The sequence below is a fragment of the Rana temporaria genome, chromosome 13, assembly GCF_905171775.1.
Source record: "Rana temporaria chromosome 13, aRanTem1.1, whole genome shotgun sequence".
Lineage (NCBI taxonomy): Eukaryota > Metazoa > Chordata > Amphibia > Anura > Ranidae > Rana > Rana temporaria.
In genome coordinates this window covers 78,937,790-78,964,942 of record NC_053501.1, presented here as the reverse complement: position 1 = coordinate 78,964,942, position 27,153 = coordinate 78,937,790, and the positions used below count along the sequence as shown (strand labels likewise).

Here is a 27,153-nt window from a genome sequence, read left to right as displayed (position 1 = left end):
GTCGCATAGATAGAACAGATACGACGGCGTATCAGTAGATACGCCGTCGTATCTGCTCTGTGAATCTGGCCCTTAATTTGCCATTCTCGTTGATCTTTTGGATGGATTTCTCAATAAGGGTGAATTGCCTTTCCTGGAGGGTCCTTGCCTTTGTGGAAAGGTGCTGAATACAAGCCACTTGGACTCAAGTGAAGACTGTATTTTGATGAACTATGAAAATCTGTGTCTATCGCAACTCCAGCACTACCTCTTGGAAATGTCAAATCTAGGCAGTATTGTACACTTATACTTTGCTTTTCTATCCTGCCTTAAAATTCAGCTCCGATTCCAGGAGATGCCTTAGTAAACAATGGGCAACTCTGCCTAGAAAGTCACTTTGTTGCCACAATAAGGACAGCCTGCTTTCTATCAATTGCAACAGATCAGAAGTGTCATTAGGAGCACAAAGCAGACTCTGCACTCCTAAAACTTAGTCCTATCCATTAAAAAAAAAAAAAAAAAAAAAAAAAAAAAAAAAAAATGTACCCTACATTCACACCTATGCATTCACATCTATGTTTTTGGAAAGGGCCAGAGACTTTTTTTGTCCTGCAGCCGATTGCGTTTTGTGCTTAATAAACTTAAACAGGGTCGCACAAGAAATGCAAGTGTTGCATTTTTTTTAATCTGTCCCCTTTAAAAACACTATCAAACTGGTTGCGAAGGAATGGACTGGGTCATTAATTGAAGAGTTTACAGCTGACAGCTAAAAAAATCTGCTTTTCAACTTGTCAGGGGAAGTTGGCACCGCAATAGTTTCAATGGGCTACTTTAAAAACACAATGCGTGGCATTGCACAGAAATGTAAACAAGCACCTTAAAAGGTTTGCTAAAATAAACGTGTTTTTCTTTTTTTTAAAGCAGTGGAAGTGACAGTAAAATTCTGTATTAGCACACAGAATTTAAATTTCCTCCCCAATAAAATAGATGGTTAACATTTTACACTTACCTGTCTTCCAAAGACTCTCCTTGTCCTTGTGAAAGACGGTCCTGTAAAATGTAAAGCACATTTAATGTAGCTGGCAACTTAAATAAGTCTGAAAGTTTGTCCAAACATGCTTAGAAAAAAAGGTTAAAAACACATCTAAACCCAAACACAAGTTTATTGACATTGACACTAATCAATCCTCAACTGTGGTGACTATATTAGTTTTTTTTTCAGGCCAAGACAATTTTCATTAAAACGTAGGTCCGCTTTAAGTATCCTCAACCCCTTCTATGCCACATTTGGCATGTAATTTTGTTGAGGGGGAGCAGGTACCCTCTCTTACTCGGGCCACCTAGGCAACTCTCCTCTGCCCCTCCCTCCCATTTTCTGGGACACATTACAGGTCCCAGAAGATTGCCTCGCCATTGAGACAGTGCAGCGCGACTTGCACACCCGGCTGTAAAGCCACAATCACAGCTGGGTGCCAACACTTGCAATGGCGAGGGAATCATGGTTCGGGCAGCTGGATCGTGGGACAGGAGAGTGCGTTTATTAAAAGTCAGCAACTAATCTTTTTGTAGCTGCTGACATAATGCAAAAACGACTGGAACTCCGCTTTAAGTACAGAAAATGCCTGCTCACATTGCCAGAAAATTACTTTTCCTTGTCATTTCCTGTAAGCTTAAAAGACAGCAAAATCATTCTTATCTTGAATAAACTACAAATCACCACGCCCGCTACGCAATCAAAGATGACATGTTTGAAGTCTAGCCTAGGGTGAAAACCATGGCTTTCTTTATATTCAGTGGGGAATAAGTGTACACAGGGAGTGCATTATTTGCAGATCGCCAGTTGAAAAAGGCCTGAATAGAAAACAAATGCAGCCCCCAAAATCCTGGTAAATTGCAACATTAGATTTTGAAAAAAAAAAAAAAAAAAAAAAAAATGCACTTTTGAAAAAATGTGCGTTTAATATTTTTTTTTACCGCAGGAGCCTGGAGAGCACTGCACCTGTTTAATAGAAAATACTACACACTTATGTCAGAAAAGTGTTAAACTGTGACCAGCACCATTCACAGCCTGTGCCTGAATATTATGTTTTGCAGTTTTTATCCAAGTACTTTGTTTTTGGATTGCTTATAGGGCATTTTTATACTCATCCTTTTTCATGCAACAAAACTTCATGAATATGCATTTCAGGTAAAAAAAAAAAAAAAAAGGGGGGGCATTTTCCATGCAGCCGTTTTACTGCATCAACACTGCCCAGGCCAATTTTCAGTGCCGTTGCACTTTGAATGACAATTATGCGGTCATGTAACACTGTACCCAAATGAAAGGAGAGGCGCTCACGAGCCCTGTCAGCATGAATAAATGAATGTCGATAACCGGCACCCAGTAATGCTGTGATTGGACACAGCTGATAACCGGCACTTAGTAATGCTGTGATTGGACACAGCTGATAACCGGCACTTAGTAATGCTGTGATTGGACACAGCTGATAACCGGCACTTAGTAATGCTGTGATTGGACACAGCTGTTCACATGGTAAAGAGCCTACATCAGGCTGGGCAGAATGTGGTTAAAGTGGTTTTAAATCCACATACACCCTGTGAAGGGACTATACACAGGTGATACACAGACAGGAAACAAATCCTACATAAGTTGCACCTATTTATCGGCAGTTATGGGTCATTTGGGGGTGGGGGCTGTCTTGCCATTGAATCTGTGCCGTCTTGTCATTTTCAGGCCTTTGAGAAATGACATGGAAACTAGTGGCACTGCCTACCATTTTGACATGCCTGTCATATTGTGGAGATTCTAAGTGGGTATATTAAAGAAATTGCTGTATATTGAAATTGCAGAAATCTTTTGCCAGATCATCATTGGACCGAAAGAGAATATAAATTTAAGTCTCCTTTTGGTGTTCCCTGTGGTCACAAAATGTTGATTCTGTTTTCACGAGTGATAACACACGATACTAATGGATTATTTTGATTCTGTTTTCACAAGTGGTGTCAGTGATATTTTATTGGTATATGCATGTATTTTAGATTATTTTCAGATACAATATAATTTTACAGGTACAGAGCAACAATATTGCTAGATCCAACACACATGGAAGTTTAGAAGATGCTAAAGAGTCTGCAGCAAGCTTATCCCTTCAGGACAGGGAATATATGCTGTGTAGGTGGCAGGCAAGTAAAAAGCCCCAAACTTTTCTTTGCAGGGAAGCATCGAGTTTTGTTTTTTAAAATAGCAACAGAGTTGCTTTTAAATCATACTTATTCTGCAAGTGTATCCTGATGAATTACATAAAATAACTCATACCTCCTTCATGTTCTGCTTGAGTGAAGGAGAGCCCCTCTTTTTTGGGTGATCATCGGTTCTACTGTCATGTAGGTCCCGCTTCTTAATATGGCAGGCCCCTGGTGCCATAATGTACAGAGAATCTGTAATAAAAAACACTTGACGTGATTGTAGCCATATTAGTGCACAATAGTGACAGAGAAAATTGAGTACTGTCTGTGATACTTTATTTGCACCAAACATACAATTCTTCAGGACAAGCTTTTGGGGTATGTATAAACGCTGTCCCCGGTAGCTCGCACTCAGAAGCGAACATACAAGCAAGTCCTGTCCACATATATAAAACGATGTTCAAACCACACATGTGAGGTATCGCCGCGTGCGTTAGAGCGTGTGCAATAAGTCTAGCAATAGACTTCCTCTAACTCTGAACTGGTAACTTGTAAAAATAGGCTTGTGTCCCCCTGGGAGTGGATGGTGCCAGTCTGTTTATTTTACGTTTTTTATTATTTTTTACAATTCATTTTTTTTTTTATCATTTATTGCAATTATTTTTTTTTGTCCGGTTTTGGTGAGATATCAGGGGTCTTAAAAGACCCCTGACATCTCACCTTTGAGACAGAGAAAGGGACCAAGGACACAGATTCCCCAGTCCCTTTCTCAGCAGCACTGAAAATGAATGGAGAGGAGCTTCTGTCTCCTGTCTATTCATAAACTGAAGCATCGTAAATACCAGGGTTTACCGGCTCCTACCTCCGCTCTCCATCCTGACAGATTGGGGGCAGAGGACGACATGGACGGGGGCACAGAGGGGGAAGAGCAGCACAATGGAGGGGGACACAGAGCAGCAGTACGGAGAGGGGGGGAGTTGCAAGCACCAATCACCGCCGTTGGGGGGGGGGGGGGGGCAGGAAGAAGCTGTCAGGCTTTGTATAAATCTTTACAGGGAGATCAGTGTTTGTAACTCCCCCGGCTGCACCGATCATCCCTGACTGTACAGGTACAGCGTGACATGTTAGGTATCCATTTACTCTGCGCAACATCATCTTTCACATTACACAAAAAAAAAAAAAAAAAAAAATTTGGCTCTTACTGTTTTGTTATCTTTTAATTCATGAAACCGTTTCTCTCTCCCCCCCACCCCTAAAAAAAAAAAAGGCTTTGAAAAATTGCGCAAATACCATGCAAGATAAAAAAAATTGCAATAACCGCCACTTTAATCCATAGGGTGTCTGTTTAAAAAAAAAAAAACAAAAAAAAAAAAACACACACGCGATGTTGGGGGGTTCCGAGTAACTTTCTAGCAAAAAAAAAAAAAAAAATATGATGATTTTTACATGAGGGAGAGAGGTGCCAGAATAGGGAAGTGGCTAAAAAAAAAAAAGCAGAAAAGCAGAAAATCACATTTGACACCTTTCAGGGGGGTGCAGATACCGGGTATTTGAACACACTTCCAGCCACACTGTCTCGGGCAGACTGCGGGCATGACTTCACCCCCCCCTGTTGTGTAATCGGTAAGCGTAGCCATCCCCGGTGAGTGGTTCCCTCACCGAGGCTGGCGGGGGGGGGGGGAAGCAGAGTGACGAGCGATCGCTCGTCCTCTGCTGCGGACGGCGCTGGACTCCAGGACAGGTAATTGTCCTAATGTTAAAAGTCAGTAGCTTCAGCTTTGTAGCTGCTGGCTTTTAATTTATTTTTTTTCATCGGACATCCGCATTAAGCTTAGACATGCGATATTCCCATGTCCCCCCTCTACATTGTAAAGAGCTGCGTAAACTGTAGGCGCTATATAAATCATGTATAACAATTTAGGTAGAAATCCTGTTCTTTATGTTGATATTAATAAGCATGTCGTCCCCCCATCATATAATATTGTTATCCCTGACACCATTGCTTGCTTATACTGTTTTTTTCTACGTCTCAATTTTTATACAAACATTGTCTTATCATTGCTAACATATTTGCACACTAAGCGCTCATATTCCTTGCATTATTTCTGTACCACTTTTTTTTTTTTATTATTCGAAAGTTTGTAAACAAATTTATAGAAGGAACCTTGGTTGTTACCCTATGCTGTTCTAATATGGACTACAAACATCTGTCCACATCTCTTTATTCCCAATATTTTGAGGAGCAGGACAAAATTGGTAGTTTACAGAATATAGTTAAAGGGGTTGTAAAGGAAACCTGCAGACATTCCTCTTTTCACTTCCTCATTGTTCGTTTTTGCTCGGAAGTTGCTCTATTTCTTCTCTGTTCACTTCCTGCTTGTCTGATTGTTACTCACCACCGTGATAGGAGGCTTTAATGCGGTGGTCAGTGACGTGCTCGCCCCCTCCTGGGAACTACATCTGTGCGGCAGGACCTCTCTACGTGTTAGAGACTTCAAGGAGGTGTGAATTACTGAGCGTGCCGCAATGCATACTGGGAAAAGTAGTTCTTACATGAACAAGCGATGCAAACCAGGAAGTGAATGAGAGAACAGAAACTAGAACGCCAGAGGTGATATAGATGAAGGAATTTAATAGGTATTTACATGTTTTTTAACAGAATCATTACACTATTCTGTCTGTCTACTAGGAGTGTTAAATTTAACCGTTGCATCGAGATTAGATTGTCCACGATGCGGCATCGATGCTGTAACTTTAAATAATCGATTATGGAGAATGACGTCATCTTCGCGCCCTGCCGCCGCACAATGCCGAAAGCAGCCGAAGTTTACATGTCGTTTTTTCCCGCCTCCCGCTGACATTATCCCCCTGTGCTGAGAGGAGGCCTGCTATCAATCCCCTTCCCTCTCCCTTAATCAGCAAATAGCAAGTGATTCCAGGCAGCGTAATGCAGAAGTGAGGAGCCCCCGCTGTGTGCAGGTTGGCGGGAACATGGAGTGCTGTGGCCGGAGTTTGAGGTGGCTGGAGTTGTCCCTGCTGCTGATAGGAGTGGCGGCGGCCGGCTTATGGAGCTCCGAAGAGGAGAGTGGAGTCATCAGTGTACAAAAGAGTCTTAAGTAGTGAACAAATATAGTCCTGAAATATATTTATATATAAATCTGATTGAAAGAAATCTTCTGTGTATTCAAAGCAATTCCACCGCTGAGTGTGCTCTGCTGTGTTTAAATCATTTACCAGAAATCAGGAATGATTTGAACACAGCAGAGCACACTCAGCGGTGGAATTGCTTTGAACACACAGAAGATTTTTCAATCAGATTTATTTATTTAATATAGATAGATATATATATATATATATTTGTTCACTACTTAATAAGAGACTCTTTTGTACATTTATCACCACAAAGCACTGCACACCTTTTTTTGTTTTATGGTCTATTTAAAGTTGTATATTCACTACCTTGTGCTAGCTGCCAACTAATCATACAGCGCCCACTTTATTAAGTGGTCTTGCATAGCAAGATCACTTATTAGTGGGAATGCTTTAATAAGCATTCCCAGTATTGATATTCGTTTTTTAGTGGGAATGCTTTAATAAGCATTCCCAGTATTGATAATCGTTTTTTATTATTAGTGGGAATGCTTTAATAAGCATTCCCAGTATTGATATCCGTAAATTATTCTTTTTATTCCGTACGTTTTTTGGCTCTGTGTAACTTCTGCATACTTTCAGCTATTGAGACCATTCAACTTTTAAAATGTTCATCTCGTTCAGCTAACGCGGGGACTTCAAGTTTTTTTATACTTTTTAAAATATTAAGCTTTTAGACACTTTTTTTTTTTAACATTGAAGTCAATGAGAACATCCTTTTTACCGCTTCAAATCACACGTGCTGCCAAGTTTCAGCTCCTTCATACTTTCACTTAGACACCAAACAAACTTTAAAACGGTCACAAAATATTCAGCTATGACTTTTCAGATTGATATCTTTTATAGTTTTTGTGAAAAAGCAATTTACGTTTAGTGTTTTTTTCAGAAAATTTAATCTGTTATAATGAATTCCTATGGAGGAGGTTTACAGTGTGTCATGTGACCTTTAGAGTGCAGATCATTGGAAAAAAAAAAAAAAAAAAAAAAAAAAAGGGGAAACAAATTGCTCTCACGCCCGCAAGATCTACTTGTCATACACAATTTATATATCAAAACGTAGGTATTTTTGTCTGGTTTCAGGCAATGCGATCAGTTTTGTGATAGGCATTTGACTTTTAGTTCCAGGAGCTTCTAAAGGACAAGAGACCGAAATTTTCTCTCATTGACTAATGTTAAAAAGACTTTAAAATGTTTCTGCAAAACACACAAAGACGCTCTTTTCTAAATCGCTGACATGCCCACATTTTTAAGTTTATCAACATAAATTTTATACTGATTCGTTCACAAGGGCCGTGTCTTTCAAACGGTGAAGTCGCTGTATCGATCACATGTACGGTTGTGGATTTATTAAGGTTTGTTTGAAGGCTTATTTCACGTATTTGGTATGTGAATTAAAAGCGTTTGTAATGGTATTTCTTTCCATAAATAGCTTTCTTTACCTCAGTGCAATATTCCTCCTCACTGACCTGGGGGGGAGGGGAAACATCTTGAGGGGGGGGGGAGGGGCGACCAGGAAGTCAGGACACTCTCTACTATGCAGATAGAGAAAGGAGCTGTGTGTCCTAAAGATAGTGTAGTGGTTATGGTGAATGGCTTTGGTGCGGGCTCAGCAATTCAGCATTCCCACTCGCATTTTCCTCAGGAAATGCATTTTCTAGTTGTTCTCTCACATATATATTATTATTATAGCCAAATTTTAAACGGCATCTCCTCCCACAGTTTTTACACTACATAGACGAGTAATATATAAAACGTCCGGATTGTTCCAGAATGGTGTGCTTTTACTTTGTGGAACGTTTCGCCGAATCGTTTGCAAAATATCGTCATTTTTGCGGCGAAATTTTCCCATAGGAATGAATGGTGAAGCTTACAGTGTGAAATGTCAAAAAATGAAAAATCATTACATGATTTGTAAACTGCGACCACTCCCTCATTTTCAAGCCGACCTACACAAATCTTATATCAAAACGTTCAGCTATCCCTGCTGCCACTACACGTGTTCATGGCTAAGCGATTGACCAAACCGTTTTCACAATATAACAATTTGTTTGCAACCTATACCATACACTGACCTCCATTGAAAATCCAGTCAGGAAACCTAAATTGTTTAGGACAAATATATAAACTGCGACTGTGCCTTCAATTTTTATTTTTCAGAAACTATACATCAAAATGTAGGCCTGGGTCTTGTGATTCACACAATATAAAGATATTCGCTGTACGATTTATAGTTTTTAAAATACAACCAATTGAATAGGACAAGTATTAAAAAAAAATAGCAAGAATCTGAGTCTCTGCTTAGAGGCTGTTTGCATATGTTTACATTGGTTTCCTAGGAGACGCTGAGGTAAAAACCTTCATACACACAGCTGTGAGGGCTTTCTATAGCTCCTTCCACACAGCTGTGAGGTGATAAGGCTGTTTTTTTGTGCTCTGCTTAACTTCTGCATGCTCTGCATATAGCAACCAGTCCATAGTAACCAGTTTTTGATGGGACAATGGATCGAACTGGATCGACACACTGTCGGATCACATTTACATCTCCAGGGGCACCGTCTCCAGTCAGGAGTATTGGTGGAGGCAAGACCACGCCGCACAATTTCCCCAGAAATTGTATCTTTTCTAGTTTTGTTTTTAATGAAGATATGACAGCATGTTCCCCAGCTGGCTGTCAAACTGCCTAATGTCCCTCACAGCCCCTTCCTCCCCCCGCAGGTCCCACTATCTTTTGCCCAGCTTTCCCCCACCATCTTTTATATATGTCTCAAACTACTCCTGATCACTCAAACTACACATCAGACGGATATGGCTCTACCCCTCCATCCTTCAGTTCCTGTCACCCCCCCCCCCCCAGACTCTTCCACATAATATTCTTGGACTCTTCCAGCCTTCCATTCCTATCCTCTGATTCTTCCATCCTTTTTTCCTTATTCATGGATTCCTACTTCTCTATCCCCGGATTCTTTATTCTCTCTCCATTTATTTCACCATCTTTCAATTCTTATCCCTTGACCCCTCACAATCCTTCAGTTCTATCCCTGGACTCCATCCTTTAGTTCTCATCTCCAGACTACTCCATCCTTTTCCTATTCATGGATTCCTTCTTCCCTATCTCCAGACTCCTCCATCTTTCTAATCGTGAATCGCTGACATGATAATCGTAATCGAATGGCCACCGAAGATGCGCACCCCTTGCAGACATTAATTTTAGGCAAAAAAAATGTTTTCCCTTTACAACTCCTTTAACCACTTGAGACCCGCGCTATTGACAAAAGACATCAACAGCGGCTCTCAGGTGCCAAGTGGACATCTTTTAAAGTGCATTACCCGCGCGCGCCTTTGGGGGGCGCGCAGCGGGTAAACACTGTCCCGGCGCATCGCTGGGAAGCTGATGCGTGTACCTGGTGGCCGCGATGTCCGCCGGGTACACGCGATCGTCGGTAACACAGCAGGGACGTGGAGCTCTGTGTGTAAACACAGAGCTCAACGTGCTGTCAGAGGAGAGGAGACCGATCTGTGTCCCTTGTACATAGGTACACAGCATCGGTCACCTCCCCCAGTCACCCCCCTCCCCTACACAGTTAGAACAGCCCCAGGATACAGAATTTAACCCCTTCCTCACCCCCTAGTGTTAACCCCTTCACCGCCAGTCACATTTATACAGTAATTAGTGCATTTTTATAGCACTGATCGCTGTATAAATGTTAATGGTCCCAAATTTGTGTCAAAAGTGTCCGATACGTCCGCCGCAATATCACAGTCCCAATAAAAATCGCAGATCGCCGCCATTACTAGTAAAAAAAATAAAAAATCATAATTCTGTTCCCCATTTTGTAGTCGCTATAACTTTTGCGCAAACCAGTCGCTTATTGCGATTTTTTTTTTTTTACAAAAATACGTCGAAAAATATGTATCGGCCTTAACTGAGAATTTTTTTTTTTTTAAATTGGGATATTTATTATAGCAACAAGTAAAGAATACATATACATACATACATACATACATACACATATATATATAAATTTCACCTGGAGAACGAAGGGGGTTTATGTGCCCAGTAAGCAAGTGGTTAAGGAAGAAAGATATTCTATGGTGCAGTTCAAGTGATAAAGACACTGCATTTCTAGCAAGATCAAGGAAGTCTCAGTATTTGCTGAGAATATTTTTAGAGAAAGTGAATAAAATACATTTTTGATGCAGTATAATTCTGGCTTGTCCACACTGGGGGTCCTTATGTTCAAACTGAGGCGGTCACTCCAGCTGCCCATACAGAATTTCAAGAGACAGATCCACTAGCCAAGGCAAGGTGTCATTTCCTCATAAAGGCAAAAAGAATGCTCCCAGTGTAATCCCTAAAAATATTGTATGTTTATTAAAAATCAAAAACAGAATTTAATAAATAACCCAGCGGTATGCAAACCGCACCAGTGGGTCTAAAATAAAGCACTACAGTTTTACGGTCCGGAGCATGAGTGGTACGGCGTGCGCTTCACCGTGCGTTCCAACCACTTGCTCTCAGGACCTTCCGGCGTGATGACATTTTGCCTAACTCCGCCTTACACGTTTCATCATTGCACGTCGTCTGAGGCCTCAGTTGGAACATAAGGACCCCCAGTGTGGGCAAGCCAGAATTATACCCGACGTGCCCAATACCCCCCTAGGGGTTCCAGGATCTGGTATGCAGGGATACAAGAGGGGTCACAGAAGTCACTCTTGCTACTGAAGAGGAAGGTTTGAGGGAAAGAATCTGTTGTTCAGTGGACAAGAGAGAAATTTTATCTTGTACCCTGATGAAACCACTTCGCAAACCCACTTGTGGGAAAGCAGGGAGTTCCACCGAGCTGCAAACTCAAAGATGTCCCCCCACCCGTAGGTCGGGCGGGGGCAAACCTTCAGGCAGTAGCAGATTTTTTGCAGGCTTCTTTGGCCTGCGAACCTAGGGACGCTTTTGTCCCTCCGCTGGTCCCTTGTCAGTCTGGGAACGCCTACCTGCGGGCCCTGACTGACGAAAATACTGCTTCTGCACGGAAAATGAGGGTCTCGGCTTACGGCGTGGCTCCTTATCCTTTCTGGACTGAGGGAGAAGTGTGCTCTTACTTCCCATGAAGTCCTTAATGATGTCATCCAGTGAGGCTCCAAAAAGCCTCCCTCAGAATGGCAAATCTGCCAGACTCTTCTTGGAAGTCTGCAGTGACCCCATAGCCGCCCCCCCCCCCCACAGAGCAGACTCAAACACCCCCACAGCCCCCAGCCAGGACCCCAAAGAGACACCCGGTCAGTAACAGCAGGCCCATGCATGGGAAGGAGGGAAAGGACCGAGGGAGAGGAAAGGGAGGACAAGGGACCCCCTAATCGTCCCCACCTAGGAAAGCCCAGCTGATCCATCCTGTCAGACAGGAGAAAAAATACTTACCCGTCCTGAGAGGACTGCTGGCGCGTTCCTGACAAGACCCACTTCCGAGCAGTACGGAGTAGCAGTAGCCCGGTCATATGCAAGCCCCGGAGCATTAGCCCAGCACAGGGCTAAGGCCTGCTCACGCTCGATGACCGGACTGGGGAGACTATTCAGCCTGTCACCCAGCTGGCAGTTGATAGATCTCAGGATCAAAAATTAAATAAGAATAATTTTTTTTTTATTTCTGTAGGACCATGGGCCCAAAGGAAGCCAGGTCCTTCTCTACTAGGCAGAAAAAAACCGAGCTGCTCACTGCAGTGAGGGGGGTTATGACCAGAGGGACCGCTTGTTCAGCTTTGCTAAAGATTACATGATTTAACATGTCTGCCTAGCCCTCTCCTGATAGATGGAACATAACCCTACAGTCAAGAATATAAGGATGCCGTGTCCATCCATGGACAAAAGAGAAAACGCATGCTTTGTCACACATTTTGGAAACTTGCGACGACATGGCATTCGAACTGCAAAATGGGGTCATTAATAATAAATATCTGTACATTTTTTAAACGCACCGAATACCTGAATCACGCTTGCACCTCAATGGCAACGCAAGAGCAATTTTCCAAAATTCAAAGCAAGCATTTTCTGTGCGAGTTGCTGCGCTTTAAAAAAAAAAATGCAATTTCTCTTGTCATGAGATTCACATGTGCGAAAACTACAAAAAGCACGCACTAGCACCCTTAAAATTATTTGAGAACTACAAGCTGCTTGCTGCAGTTAGATAGGACTTGTAATACCTTAATTTACAGATGTGTGGGTGGAGCCCTGCTGTTTTTAAAATTGTGACAGTGGGGACAGGATCCCCCGCCTGCTGTCACAGCGCAGTATTGAGGGGGTTGCAGGGAGTGGAGCATGCCAACATGTCACACCCTACATATTGGTGTAACAAAAAGTGAACCTGTCCTTTAACCACTACTACACCTTATGGAACAGAGCAATTGTTACATTTCTGCTATGGACCAGTTTATATGTAAACAAACTTTCTTGTTTGACCTATGCCAGTTTAAAGCAGAGTTCGATTCGTGTTTTCGTTTATTAAAAAAAGTCAGCAGCTACGAAAAGCATAGCTGCTGACTTAATAAACCGACGCTTACCTACCCCATGGTCTAGCGATGCGGCCACCTGGAGGCTCACTCCTCGCCCCCTCTCCTTGGCGCAGTCATCATAACTGTTGGCACCCAGCCGTGAAAGCTTACGGCTTTATGGCCAGGCACGCAATGCGCATGTACGAATTGCGCTGCGCTCTATTGCCAGCCGATCTTCTGGGACCTGAGCAAGATCGCCGTCAGGGAGGGGCCGCCTAGGGCGAGAGGAGTCGCTGCCTAGGCGGCCAAAAAAAAGGAAAGAGGAAGTGGGACAGGAAGTCCCACTAAAAAAAAAAAAAGGACATGCAAAATGTTGCATGTCAGGGGGCGAGAAGTGCTTAAAGGGGTTGTAAGGTTAGTTTTTTGTTTTCTAAATAGGTTCCTTTAAGCTAGTGCATTGTTGGTTCACTTACCTTTGAGAGCGCAAGAATAAAAAGACTAAAAAGGATTGCAAGTAACACGGTTAACTAGTGTTTCGCAATACGAGCACTGTATTCCTAACAATCCTAACTCGGTTTGCGAGTGCAGTACGTAAATGCACAGAAAGACCTGAGGACAGCTTGACTGACCTCGGAAAGGCTTGTAACCCCGATATCTCAAAAGTCCAACAGAACTGAAAAAGAAAAAAAACAATAGGGGTGCCGAAAATAATCACTGCATCGCGATTCGGCATCGATGCATGCTGCCAGGAAAATCTATTACTGGGATGATGCCCGCTCCAGATAACGTCTTGAGTGACGAACCACAAAAAAGGCGGCGTTATAGCAGGGCTCGACAAATCCCAGTCGCCAGGGCGACTAGAAATAGTATCCTGGCGACTTGGCTTGGGAGGTGGGCAAAAAAAAAAAAAAAATTTTTTTTTTTTGGTGAAGTCCCCAGCTCTTCCTTGTGTGAGCTGGCGCCATCTGGTGGTGGCCGTTGGTATTACAAGTTAAAGGATCACTAAAGGAAATTTTTTTGTTAGCTAAATAGCTTCCTTTACCTTACTGCAGTACTGGTTTCATGTCCTCATTGTTCGTTTTTGCTTTGAAGTAGCTCTAATTCTGCTGTGATCTCCACACTTCCTGCTTGTCTGGCTCCTTATGAAAAAACTCATGGGAGCTTCTCACTGTGGTCTAAGCTGTGTGTCTAAAACTCCTCAGAACCAGATTCATTTTAAAAACAAAACACTGCCCTTGATTTGTTTGTTTTTGTTCTGTGGGTCTCTTTACTTCACATAAACATGAAACCAGTTTAAAACCGAAAGTGAAACTAGAGGCACATTATATGATAGAATTTAATCTATTTGTAATCATTTTTAAAAGGAATCAGTTAACTTTTATGTCTCTATACCCTGTAAACAGTCATTTCAGCAAAAAAATTTTTTTCCTTTAGTGACCCTTTAAGCATTACAAGTTAAACAGCAATTCTAATGTAATTTTTCACTATTTTCACTGCCATCTTATTCCCTCTAATTAGAACCCCCAAACATTATATATATTTTTATCCTAACACCCTAGAGAATAAAATGGCGATCGTTGCAATACTTTGTCACGCCGTATTTGCGCAGCGGTCTCACAAGCGCACTTTTTTTGGAAAAAAATACACTTTTTTTTAATAAAAAAATAAAACAGTAAAGTTATTCCCATTTTTTTTTTATATTATGAAAGATAATGTTACGCGGAGTAAATTCATACCCAACATGTCACGCTTCAAAATTGCTTCCGCTCGTGGAATGCCGACAAACTTTTACCCTTTAAAATCTTTATAGGCAACGTTTAAAAAAAATCTACAGATTGCACGTTTTGAGTTACAGAGGAGGCCTAGGGCTAGAATTATTGCTCTCGCTCTACCAATCGCGGCGATACCTCACATGTGTGGTTTGAACACCGTTTACATATGCAGGCGCTGCTCACGTATGTGTTCGCTTCTGTGCGCAAGCTCGGCGGGACGGGGCGCGTTTTCTGGCTCCTAACTTTTTTAGCTGGCTCCTAGATTCCAAGCAAATTTGTCAAACCCTGCATTACACAGCCCCCTTGCACTCCCAGGAGACTGCCAGCGTACTGTGAAGTTTTAAAAAAAAAAGCACTGCCAGTCCCTTCTCATACATACCGTGTTCCCTCGGCTGGTCACATGATCGCTCTCCTCTGATGTTTTCATGTGGCCGCTCTCCTCCTCCAATCTGAAGCTACACTCGGAGGAGCAAGAAGAGGAGAGAAAGGACTCGATTTTTTAAATCTTTTTAGTACGCCGGCGGGCTGTCCCAGGACCAGGAGAGGTGGGAAGGCCAGCACGACACCCCCAACCAATCCCCGCCCCATCGGTAAAAGTAAATCACGTGAGCGTATAACGCGCACCCACGAAATCCCCCTGATTTTAAGGGGAAAAAAGTGCAAGTTATACGCCGATAAATGCGGTATATATTTTTTCCCCCCGTAATTAGCAGGTTTAGGATTTGTGGTTTACACTGCATTGTTATTGCACTATGGTCTCTAAGATTTAAGTTTTAGATTGGTTTGGCACTATATATTTATTCAGTACATTTTTGTCACCGACTAGCACAAGTTAATAATTTAATTTATAGGGTGTAGTGTGTTAGACCCTCTGAGTGGTGGCAAGGTGGTAGAGACAGACCAGGATGAACTGGTGCCAATCCACACTGGGCCCACACTTGTGATGTGAATCACTTGGATGTGTTTAAAAGAGGGTTTGCCCCCCCCTGTGACAAAAGTGCACTAAATAGAATAATTAACCACTTGCCCACCAGGTAAATTCTGGCACTTCTCTCCTTCATGTGAAAATCACAATTTTTTTGCTAGAAAATTAATCAGAACCCCCAAACATTATATATTTTTTTTAGCAGACATCCTAGGGAATAAAATGGCAGTCATTGCAATACTTTTTGTCACACCGTATTTGCGCAGCGGTCTTACAAGCGCACTTTTTTTGGATAAAAATCACTTTTTTGAATTAAAAAATAAGACAACAATACATTTTGCCCAATTTTTTTATATATTGTGAAAGATAATGTTACGCCGAGTAAAATGATACCCAACATGTCACGCTTAAAAATTGCGCCCGCTCGTGGCATGGCGTCAAACTTTTACCCTTAAAAATCTCGATAGGCGACGTTTAAAAAATTCTACAGGTTGCATTTTTTGAGTTGCAGAGTAGGTCTAGGGTTAGAATTATTGCTCTCACTCTAACGATCGCGGCGATACCTCACTTGTGTGGTTTGAATACCGTTTTCATATGCGGGCGCTACTCGCGTATGCGTTTGCTTCTGCGCGCGAGCTCGTCGGGACGGGGCGCTTTAAAAAAATTTTTTTTGGTTTTCTTATTTATTTTTATTTAGTTTTATAATTTTTTACACTGAAAAAAAATAAAAATTGATCACTTTTATTCCTATTACAAGGAATGTAAACATCCCTTGTAATAGAAAAAAGCATGACAGGTCCTCTTAAATATGAGATCTGGGGTCAAAAAGACCTCAGATCTCATAATTAGACTTAAATGCAAAAAAAAAAATTAAAAAAAAAAAAGTCATTTTTTCAAATGACAAAAAAAAAAAATGTTTCTTTAAGAGGCTGGGCGGGACTGACGTTTTGACGTCACTTCCGCCCAGCAGAGCTAGGGGGACGGGTGAAGGAGATTTCTCCTTCAGTCCCGTCCCCGCTCAGCTGCCGGACACATCCAATCCCCTCCGCCGCTACCGACGGCTCCGGTAAGCGGCGGAGGGCGCGGGAGAGCGGCGGGAGGGGCCCCTCTCCCGCCACCGATAACGGCGATCTCGCGGCGAATCCGCCGCGGAGACCGCCGTTATCGTGTACACCACCGCCCCCTGAAAAGATGAATATCTCGGTTGTGGCAGCAGCTGCTGCCGTTATCGAGATATTCAACTTCAAAAAGAGGACGTCTTTTTGACATGGGGCGGTGGTCAAGAGGTTAATAATGTTTGAAAACAGACTGATTGCCCTATATTAACTTGTGCTAGTCAGTGACAGGACTAAAAAAAAATTTCACTGGTGTAAAAAGGGTCAGACCCCCTAAGACTGAATAAATATTTAGTGCCAAACAAATATAAAACTTAAAATCTTAGTGCAATAACAATGCAGTGGAAACCACAAATCCTAAACCTGCCAATTACAGAAATTTTTTAATATATATATATATATATATATATATATATATATATATATATATATATATATATATATATATATATATATATATATATATATATATGTGATAAAGTGACAAGTGGAGTTCACAGCACTTGTCGCTATCATTAACACACTTTAGCACTTTCATCCATAATCACTTAGAGCAGTGTTTCTCAATTCCAGTCCTCAGGCCCCCCCAACAGGTCAGGTTTTCAGGATTTCCATTATTTTGCACAGGTGATTTGATCAGTTTCACTGCCTTAGTAATCACCACAGCCTTTTCATTTGAGGGAAATCCTAAAAACCTGACCTGTTGGGGGGGCCTGAGGACTGGAATTGAGAAACACTGACTTAGAGGAACAGTGCCAACAATTCTACGTTCCTTCTTTTTCTTTCATCCCAGTACGGTTTTTAGAGCGAGCGCTACTTCCGGCGGCTAGAGACAGACTGGGACAAAGAGTCTGTATGTAAACACGGAAGCGATGTCACTTCCGGTTTGCTCAGCTGCCAATGGTGCCAGTTTTTAAAAATAAAATACAGTATTCAGAATCGCCGTTTTTGGCAATCAGAATACTTTGAAGTGCAAAGGAGGGATTTGGGGTCTTTTAGATACCAGATCCCTCCATAAAGAGTACCTGTCACATGGGATGTTTACATTCCTTGTGACAGCAATAACTGGTGTTCAAACATTTCTTTTTTAAAGCGCCCTGTGATCTGTCCCAGAAGATTGCAGGGAGAAAGGGCCATCTAGGCAGCCGAAGCTAGTCAGTAATCGTGATGCATAGCAGAATCCAATTGAAGACCAGATAATCGTAATCGAATTGTGAGACCAGGGCAGATGCGCATCCCTACTGACAGTCCACGCATCATGAGCGCAGCATATTAGCGCCACTGTCACATGATATAAAACAAATAAAATCTTCAATATCGGTGCTTCAAAAGAAAAAGGCATTGGTACTTGTACTCGGTCTTAAAAAAGTGGTATCGGGACAACCCTAGTACATAACCACACATAAGCATACAGTATAGTAAGCCCTATGTGGGGTGCATCTTATCTCTTATGGGTTCTTGCAGCTGGCCCCATGATGATGTGCATGTAGTGTGTCATTAGGGGCCCAACTAAAAAAGCTCTGAAGAGATAGTCTCTCTCTCCCCCCCATGATGCGGTATAGTACCCCTCAGCCTCCTGGGTTGGGTGATATGTGTATCCCAGGAGGCTGCAGGAAATAAATCCATTATTCTCACCTAGGTGTTCTCCCGGAAAAAAAGTAAACAAAAAGATGTGATAATGTGGGAGGAAGTGGGTGAGGAGAGAGCTGAGCCCAGAGAAGTCCTCCTCCTCCCACCATGACACCATAGTCTGGCCGGCCTACTACACCCAGCCTGCACCCCCACCCCCCTCTCCACCGCCGTCTTACCGGGTCATGGCCCTGCCGCTGGGTGACAGTCCACTACTACAGAGGGAAGCACACTTCTACCGACACACACCGCTCACTTCACACGGCTCTCACCGACAACAAGCTACGCCATTCAAACAGCGTCGCGCTGCCTCATGGGAAAACGCAAAACCGCTGTCCATCACAGGCTTACCATGCATGGTCGTGATTGGTCAGTGCGGCTATGGGGGGCGGGGTAAGACTTCAAGAGAACATTACGTAAGGACGCATGACTAGAGCGCGGCGCTGCTCCGTCACGTGATCGCTGTTATGTCAGCGGACGTGCTGTACTTCCTCATTGGAACGTTTGGACATGGCTGTACGTTCTGCGAGCTGTGTCACGCCTTTATAGGGCGTGACGTCAGCAGACCTAAGTGAAGTGCTTATTGGCGCTTTAATTCTTTGGGATGAGTAAATGTTTTGTTCTTTTAACGCACGCTATGGAATGTAAATAGTATAGAACAGGATGTGTCACCATCAGGTGTGGAACATTACAGTCTCCATCAATGGAACAATGCTAAACATCTCCCCTGTCAGTATTCTTTGTGAGTTTTCCTGTCATACAGACATGAGCCGTCCAAATAATAAACTGGTTTACTTAACCACTTCAGCCCCGGTAGGTACCACCCCCTTAATGACCAGGCCTTTTTTTACGATAAGGCACTGCGTCGTTTCAACTAACAACTGTGTCATGTTTCGGGAATGTAAATGTCACCATGCTTGTGTTTCAACCAAATTATTAAACCATCAAATGGATGGTGTCAAAAATGATGACATGTGCAGCACCACAGCTGTTTCAGTTTAAACAAAAGTTAAGAAGGTTAAATGTGTTTTCTAGGGGGTGTTTCTAACTGTGGGAGGTGGGACTGACTGGGGGAGGAGACATATTGCTGTTCGCAATTACTACGAACAGCAGATCTGCATACCTCCCAACATTTTGAGATAGGAATGAGGGACACCTACTTGCAAACTTATGTAGGCATAGGACACGCCCCCTGACACACACCCTTAAAGGAGAATTAACAAAAAAATAGGATTTACTAAATCAATCAAATACACAGTCTCTCTTAGGGCAAAAGAAATGTCCATGAAAAGATCAGATGCACAATCGGAACTTTTTAATTTTGTCATAACTTGTCACGATTCCACTGGAACCACCCACAAGCACGTTCATTTATTTGTGTAAATGAGAGTGCTGTTAATTTACCTTTGATTTAAGGCTAGACATTTTTAGGCTATGAGTAGCTTTATAACGGACAGCTCTCCATCTCATATGTTGTAAACTAACACTTTTTTGTTTTTGTTTTATTTTACATATCATTTAAACTGATTTATTTTCAATTGTGCAGGTGTAGGGTTACAAACCTTTTTTACTGCAAATATCGGTGGTGTGCATACCCGAATGTCACCAGAAGTCTCGTCACCCAGACGTGATGTCAGCACTCGACCGCTCCACAGCTCTACAGGAGGGTATCAAAAACTGAGACTAATATTGTGCATAACTTGTTTCAAAGCAGCTGCCTCTTTATCAAATCCTCCCACTGCCTGTCAAATGCTCTCTGAACGTGCACAACTCTTCAGAGAGCATTGCTAGTGTGAGCCCTTAAAGCAGAACCAAACCTTTCTCTCCTTTACAACCAATGAAGCAGCCATCTTGGCCTCTATTCCGACTGCAGTTTTCATGGTGCTGTACATTAAATGAAAAAAAAGGTGCGTTGTCCGTTTAACCACTTGCTGACCAACTCCTATAGATATACGGCAGCAATGTGACTCAGTCCCACAAATCGCCCCTATTGTACAGCGGGGAACTCGATGCGTGAGGCTGGGGGGCACAGTCGCCACCAGCATTCGCCGGGCACGAGAGCCAAAACTGGGATTTGTGTGTGTAAACACATAAATTCTCATTCTGACAGGAGAGAAGAGACAGATCCATAGCTCCCAACTGTCCCTGATTTCGAGGGACTGTCCCTGATTTGGAGCAATGTCCCTCATTGCTCCTCATTTGTCCCTCATTTTGGTCTGATCTATATAGTTGTATATAAAATGCACCCTTTATCTTTCAAAAAGTGTTTCATAGTGCTAAACTTTTCATCCAAATTCTAAATTGCTGCATTTGTATATTTTAGAAGCCAATGTAAAGGAATAGTAGTGGTAAAAAAATGTCCTTGTGGATTTAATTTACCTTTATATCCACACATCTTTGTGCGCTGCAGTTTTTGGTATTTTTTTTTCGCCTCCACACCACCTACCCTAGCAAACTGCAACCAGGGGCAGTTGTAGAGTGGCCGCATTTGGATGAATCGGTCATGATTGGTTGGTGGTAGCACCTGCTGAAAGCGTAAGGGGGTATTATTGCAGCCATGGCATGTGTACACCCCTGGCTGCTATCTCTGCAGCTTAGGGGGGGGGGGGGGCATTAAAAACGCTGTTCGACCAAGGGGTTTTACCACCCCACAACTGTTCGTGTAAAGGAGCCATAACTTAGAAAAATACCTCCTACTGCTCTCAGTCTCCTCAAATCTCCAAATTCCTTTTTTGACATGTCAAAACGCATGCCAAATCGCGAACGTGGGCTAAAGGCTTGTTGGCTTGTTTACATCAGATATAGTCAGGTGCATTTTTAAATGAACGTGGTGCAAAGGCATATCCAAGAAAAATGTATTTCAGTGAGCCTAGTTTACACCAACGCAGTGCTTTCACATGCAGCATACAGAGCAGGGTGTATGGTGTTACTTCACTTTTACATTTTTTCTGAAAACGCAAACCAAAATTTTAAACAAACACACTGCAAATGCATGGAAACACACCAAAAATGCACTGAAAACACTTTGCAAAGCATGTAAATGCAGTAGGAGCCATGATATTATTTGAACCCCTTGAGTACCAGGATGTTTATAAACATACCTTGGAGGATGAGGGGCTAAAGACAGAGAACCTTTGTCAGGTAACCTTTACAAGCCCCACCTTTCAAGGAGCACCACTTTCAGACATTGCCTGGTCCTCGTATTCCAGTAAAATTAAACTACTTTATTGTCTGTCTTGTTTAACTGTAAGATTTATTGTGAAGGTGTACAGGCATGCACAGGTAAACAGACATCAAAGAGGAAACCTTGATTGCAGAAGATTTCTTCTTTGATGTTTGTTTATCTGTGCATGCCTGTACACCTTCACAATAAATCTTATAGTCAAGCAAGACAAAAGATGAAGTGGTTTAATTCTACTGGAATTTTGTATCACGTAGACCCGTTAACACAGACGTTATAAAAGGGCAGCTCATCCGCATATTTAACCCTACCCCCCAAGCACCCATTGAGGGTCTAACAAGGCAGCAGGAGGGGATTGAACATATGCATACTTCTCAAGAGTCCCGATTTTCCCAGGAAAATTCCGATAATTGCACCCACATCCCGATCTGAGGGCGTCGCAAGGAAAATCCCAGGTTTTTGTCCCAGGAATCAAGACTCCTCTTGGCACCGGCCACAGCTTTTGGCTACGAAAATATGGCCACAGCCACCGCAAAATCTTTCTGTCCCTGTGTGGTTCTCCAGTGTAGATTTAGACAATTCTCGTGTACACTAACCCCCGGTTAGCTGCACGAATCGGAGGCCCCTCCCCTCTCCACTGAACTCACGGGGAAGAGAACTGCAAAGAAACATGGAGCTGCTGTCAACCCTCCGCCCTGTGGACACCTGATGTAAGGCGGGACTCTGCTGGGGACCCCTAAAGTAAAGAGGGACTCTGCTGGGGACACCTGATGTAAGGAGGGACAATACAATGGAGGGTGCTGGGAACTCTGATGTAAGTGGGAGGTTTGGTGAGCAGAACCCCCTTTGTATCAGAGTTCCCCCTAAAAAAAAGTTGCTGTGAGCCGCTAAAGTGTTTGGGTTTGGCTTGAAGAACAGGTGGCAACCCTACATACACGTGAGGTATCACCTCAAATGTCTGAGTGAGAGCAATAATTCTAGCAGCAGAGCTCACAGATAACTCTAAACTGTTAAGCAGTAAAAGCTTTTAAAACATCGTTTATGAAGATTTCTTGGAACCATCGTTTTTTTCACAATACCACGGGCACACACAATTTTAACACTTCTATCTACTTGACGTAACCCCATATTTTGCTGACAGTGTAGCACTACCCCCGAAGGAGCTGCTGGTTTGTTTTGGGTGGCATGTTACCTCATGGCTCCTCCGCCGTCTAAGGGTGTATGGTGGATACAGCATTAACGGAATGTCCACGGCAGGTGTCTTTTTCTGTGTTCTTTATTTTGTGGTGACAGAAGAGTTGAAGTAGAAGGAGAAATAGCAGACTCATGCATTTCAAAAGGGAAACAGTCCTGCTTCCAACAACACTTAGGCCGCGTACACACGATCAGTCCATCCGATGAGAATGGACCGATCGGGTCAGAACGCGGTCACGTAAAACACACGACGTGCTGAAAAAAACGAAGTTCAATGCTTCCAAGCATGCGTCCACTTGATTCTGAGCATGCACGGGGTTTGGAACCGATGCTTTGCGTACTAACCACCGGTTTTAACCTATCGGTCAGGCGTCCATCGGTTCGATTTTAAAGCAAGTTCTCTGTTTTGGGACCAAAGGACAACAGACCGATGGGGCGTACACACGGTCGGTTTGGACCGATGAAACTGAACTTCAGTCCGTTTTCATCGATTTGGACCGACCGTGTGTACGCGGCCTAAGTCTTCTTCGCCACTCCAGCCAGAGTGGGTATAGCGTACCTGGACAGGCCCCTCTCACTGACCTGACAGCCAGAGTATCACTCGGAACTTAGAGGAAAAGTCTCTGCCACAGACCTTCCTTAGGATTGAGGTAGCGGAGGTAATCCTCCTTAAAAGACTTTGGCCTGGATCTCCTTCAGGTAGTTTAAAGGTGACCGACTGACAGGTGACCAACGTCCATAATTTCAGTATTCGGTTCCCTTGATCCCCTTTAAATGTTACGGACCAACATGGTCCCGGAACCAGGAACACCGCGTGGCATGTGCACCCCTGGTAGGCCATTTCGCTGGTGCGCCGTGATGCAGTCACCCTAAAGGTGGGTGCCGCACTCGAAGAAAAAGACCCAGACCAATGGCGTCTGTCTCATAAATACCCTCCCCCAGCATGCACAGCAAGGAGAAACCCTCCTGATAGGCTGCCGGGGAAAAGCACCCAAACCTGGACTTCACTGCTGCCACCTATCGTCCTCGGGTGGGAACAGCACCCCAGGAACAACAGAATAAGCCCACAGCACAGCCAAGCTGAGACAGAGACCCAATTTGAATAGATTAACTGGATCTAATTAACTCTCTGATCCCCCTCTAAATTTAACAAAGCACCGGTACTTGGAAGTAACCAGGCGCTACATATGCATTTGATAAACACAATAAAAATTGTGCAAATATTGTGCAACATAAAAAAATTGCAATTACTATCTTTTTATTATATGAAGCCTCTGCTTTCAAAAAATATACAATGTTCTGGGGGTTTTAAAGGGTCACTAAAGGAATTTTTTTTTTTAGCTGAAATGATTGTTTACAGGGCATAGAGACATAATAGTTAACTGATTCCTTTTAAAAATGATTAAAAAATAGATAAAAAACAATCATATAATGTGCCTGCAGTGTAGTTTCGTTTTTGTTGTTGTTTCCTGGTTCTCTGATGTACAGAGAGCCACTAGAGGGCAGTCAGCCAATAGAGAGCAGTGATACTTTGTCTAAAACTCCTCAGCACCAATCCAGTTTCGTTTTACACACAATAATCACATTAGTGACCACCGTGAGAAATCTCCCAGCACTGTGGTTATCAGGAAACAGGCAACCAGGAAGTGTCCAGAACAGAGAGGATTTACAGCAACATGAAAGCAAAAACGAACAATGAGGACATGAAACCAGGACTGCAGTAAGGTAAAGGAAGCTATTTAGCTAAAAAAAAAAATTCCTTTAGTGACCCTTTAAGTAATTTTATTTTATGTGTGCAAAAAATGAAAAAAATTGCTCCAGTGCCGAAATAGTTAATGAGCCTCAGGTAACCACTGATCCATGTGTTCAACTACTAGGACTAGGGATGAGCCGACCCCCCCCCCCCGTTCAGTTCGCACCAGAACCTTCGAACGGACCGGACGTTCGCGCGAACATTTAGAACCCCATTGAAGTCTATGGGACACAAACGTTCAAATTCAAAAGTGCTCATTTTAAAGCCTAATATGGAAGTTATTGTCGTTAAAAGGGTTTGAGAACCCGGGTCTTGCCCCAGGGAACATGTATCAATGTATCAATGTAAAAATACGTTTTTTTCTGGAGCAGTGATTTTAATGATGCTTAAAGTGAAATTTTTGGGGGGGAAAATTCCTTTAAACATTGTACCTGCTGGGTGTCTATAGTATGCCTGTGAAGTGGCACGTGTTTAGAACTGTCCCTGCACAAAATGAGATTACTATAAGAAAAAAGTAATTTAAAACTGCTTGCGGCTTTAATGTAATGTCTGGTCCCTGCAATATGGATGAAAATCATTGAGAAAAATAGCATGGGTTTCCCTGCCCCCCTCCCCCCAGGTCATTACCAGCCCCTTTGGCCCTATATACTTTGAACAGCAGTATACAGGCAGTGCAAACAAGACAGGGACTGTAGGTTTGTTGTTAAGTAGAATCTTTTTTATAATTTTGAACTGGTACTTTTTTAAAGTGTAGCTTCAGCCATAAAATCTATTTTTAAGCTTTTCTGAAAACATAGAGAAGGGTTATCACCCCTGTAACATTTGTTTTGCTGTCTGTGTGCATCTGTTCAGAAGATTGCAATTCACTTTCTGTCCCAATGACAAAAGATTTTTTGAAAATTGGACAGTGGACAGGAGACACCTCTAAGGCCCCGTACAGACGAGAGGATCTATCCGCTGGGATTGATCCACGGATCAGTTCCAGCGGATAGATCCGGTCGTGTGTAGGCCCGAGCGCACAATTTTCGGCGGATAAAAATCCAGCCGACGGATTCCCAGCGGATAAAAATTTTGTAGCATGCTACAAAATCTATCCGCTGGGATCCAGTCCAGCGAACTGATCCGGTCGTCTGCACAGATTCACCGGATCAGTCCGTCCGCTCCCATCCCTCGCATGCGTCGTAATGATTCGACGCATGCGTGGAAGTGTTTACCTTCCAGGGTCGCGCACGTCGCCGCGTCATCGTCACGGCGACGGCGCGGCACGTCACCGCGGATGTATTCCGCGGGGATTTTGATCTGATGGTGTGTACAGCCATCAGATCAAAATCCGCCAGAGGATTTATCCGCTGGAAACGGTCCGGCGGACCGTTTCCAGCGGAAAACCTCTCGTGTGTACAAGGCCTTACAGAAGAGAATTTCCCTTTCTAGGGGTAGATTTCCTCTCACTTCCTGTTGTCTCTATCCGTTTGCAAGTAGGAGTCGTTTGTAAGTTGGATGTTTGAAAGTAGGGGCCTGCCGTATATACTCTGCATAAATTTGGGACCTAGGTGTTGGTGTTGCCACAACACTGTAAGCCTTCACAGTTAGTCTTGGTGGGCGCTGGAACACCCTGCTGTGTGAACTATTATATCAAGAATTGTAATTACATGCCATTGTTGAACAGTGGTAGAAAAATTGGGCCTTTGGTGCTGGCGCTGGTGCCACAACACTGTAAGTCCTCACAGTTTCTCTTGGTGGGTGCAGAAATGGGTCCTGCTGTGAAATATTAGATCAAGAATTTTAATTACATGCCCCTGTTGAACAGGGGCAGAAAAATTGAGCCTTAGGCACTGCACTGGTGCTGGTGCCACAATACTGTAAGCCCTCACAGTTACTCTTGGTGGGCACAGGAATGGGCCCTGCTGTGAAATATTAGATCAAGAATTGTAATTACATGCCCCTGTTGAACAGGGGCAGAAAAATTGGGCCTTTGTTGGTGGTGGTGCTGTTACCACAACACTGCAACCCCTCACAGATACTCTAGTTGGAGCGCAGGAATGAGCCCGCTGCAAAGAATTGCAACAAAAATCGTAATTACATGCCCCTGTTAAACAGGGGCAGAAAAATTGGGCATTAGGCACTGGTGCTGGTGCCACAACACTGCAACCCCTCACAGATACTCTAGTTGGAGCGCAGGAATGAGCCTGCTGCAAAGTATTGCATCAAAAATTGTAATTACACGCCTCTGTTAAACAGGGGTAGAAAAATTGAGCCTTAGGCACCTGTGCTGGTGCCACAACACTGCAACTCCTCACAGATACATTAGTTGGAGCGCAGGAATGAGCCCGCTGCAAAGTATTGCATCAAAAATTGTAATTACACGCCCCTGTTAAACAGGGGCAGAAAAATTGAGCCTTAGGCACCTGTGCTGGTGCCACAACACTGCAACCCCTCACAGATACTCTAGTTGGAGCGCAGGAATGAGCCCGCTGCAAAGAATTGCAACAAAAATCGTAATTACATGCCCCTGTTAAACAGGGGCAGAAAAATTGGGCATTAGGCACTGGTGCTGGTGCCACAACACTGCAACCCCTCACAGATACTCTAGTTGGAGCGCAGGAATGAGCCTGCTGCAAAGTATTGCATCAAAAATTGTAATTACACGCCTCTGTTAAACAGGGGTAGAAAAATTGAGCCTTAGGCACCTGTGCTGGTGCCACAACACTGCAACTCCTCACAGATACATTAGTTGGAGCGCAGGAATGAGCCCGCTGCAAAGTATTGCATCAAAAATTGTAATTACACGC

At 43.2% G+C, this 27,153-nt stretch overlaps 1 protein-coding gene across 4 annotated transcripts in view; it reads right to left on the bottom strand.

The window, feature by feature from the left end:
- Window positions 1-18,733, bottom strand: part of KATNBL1 (katanin regulatory subunit B1 like 1) — a 43,987-nt gene extending 25,254 nt beyond the window's left edge. The window contains exons 1-3 of one of the 4 annotated variants that reach the window (XM_040333358.1): window positions 18,588-18,733; window positions 3,296-3,417; window positions 989-1,029 (exon numbers count right to left, since the gene is read on the bottom strand). In XM_040333358.1, the coding sequence (XP_040189292.1) occupies window positions 989-1,029; window positions 3,296-3,417; window positions 18,588-18,594 (170 nt within the window). In that variant the 5' untranslated portion in view covers window positions 18,595-18,733. Of the gene's footprint in view, window positions 1-988; window positions 1,030-3,295; window positions 3,418-18,415 lie in introns of all 4 variants that reach the window. The other 3 variants (XM_040333359.1, XM_040333361.1, XM_040333360.1) reach the window with 3 other exon arrangements.
- Window positions 18,734-27,153: the final 8,420 nt, after the last annotated feature.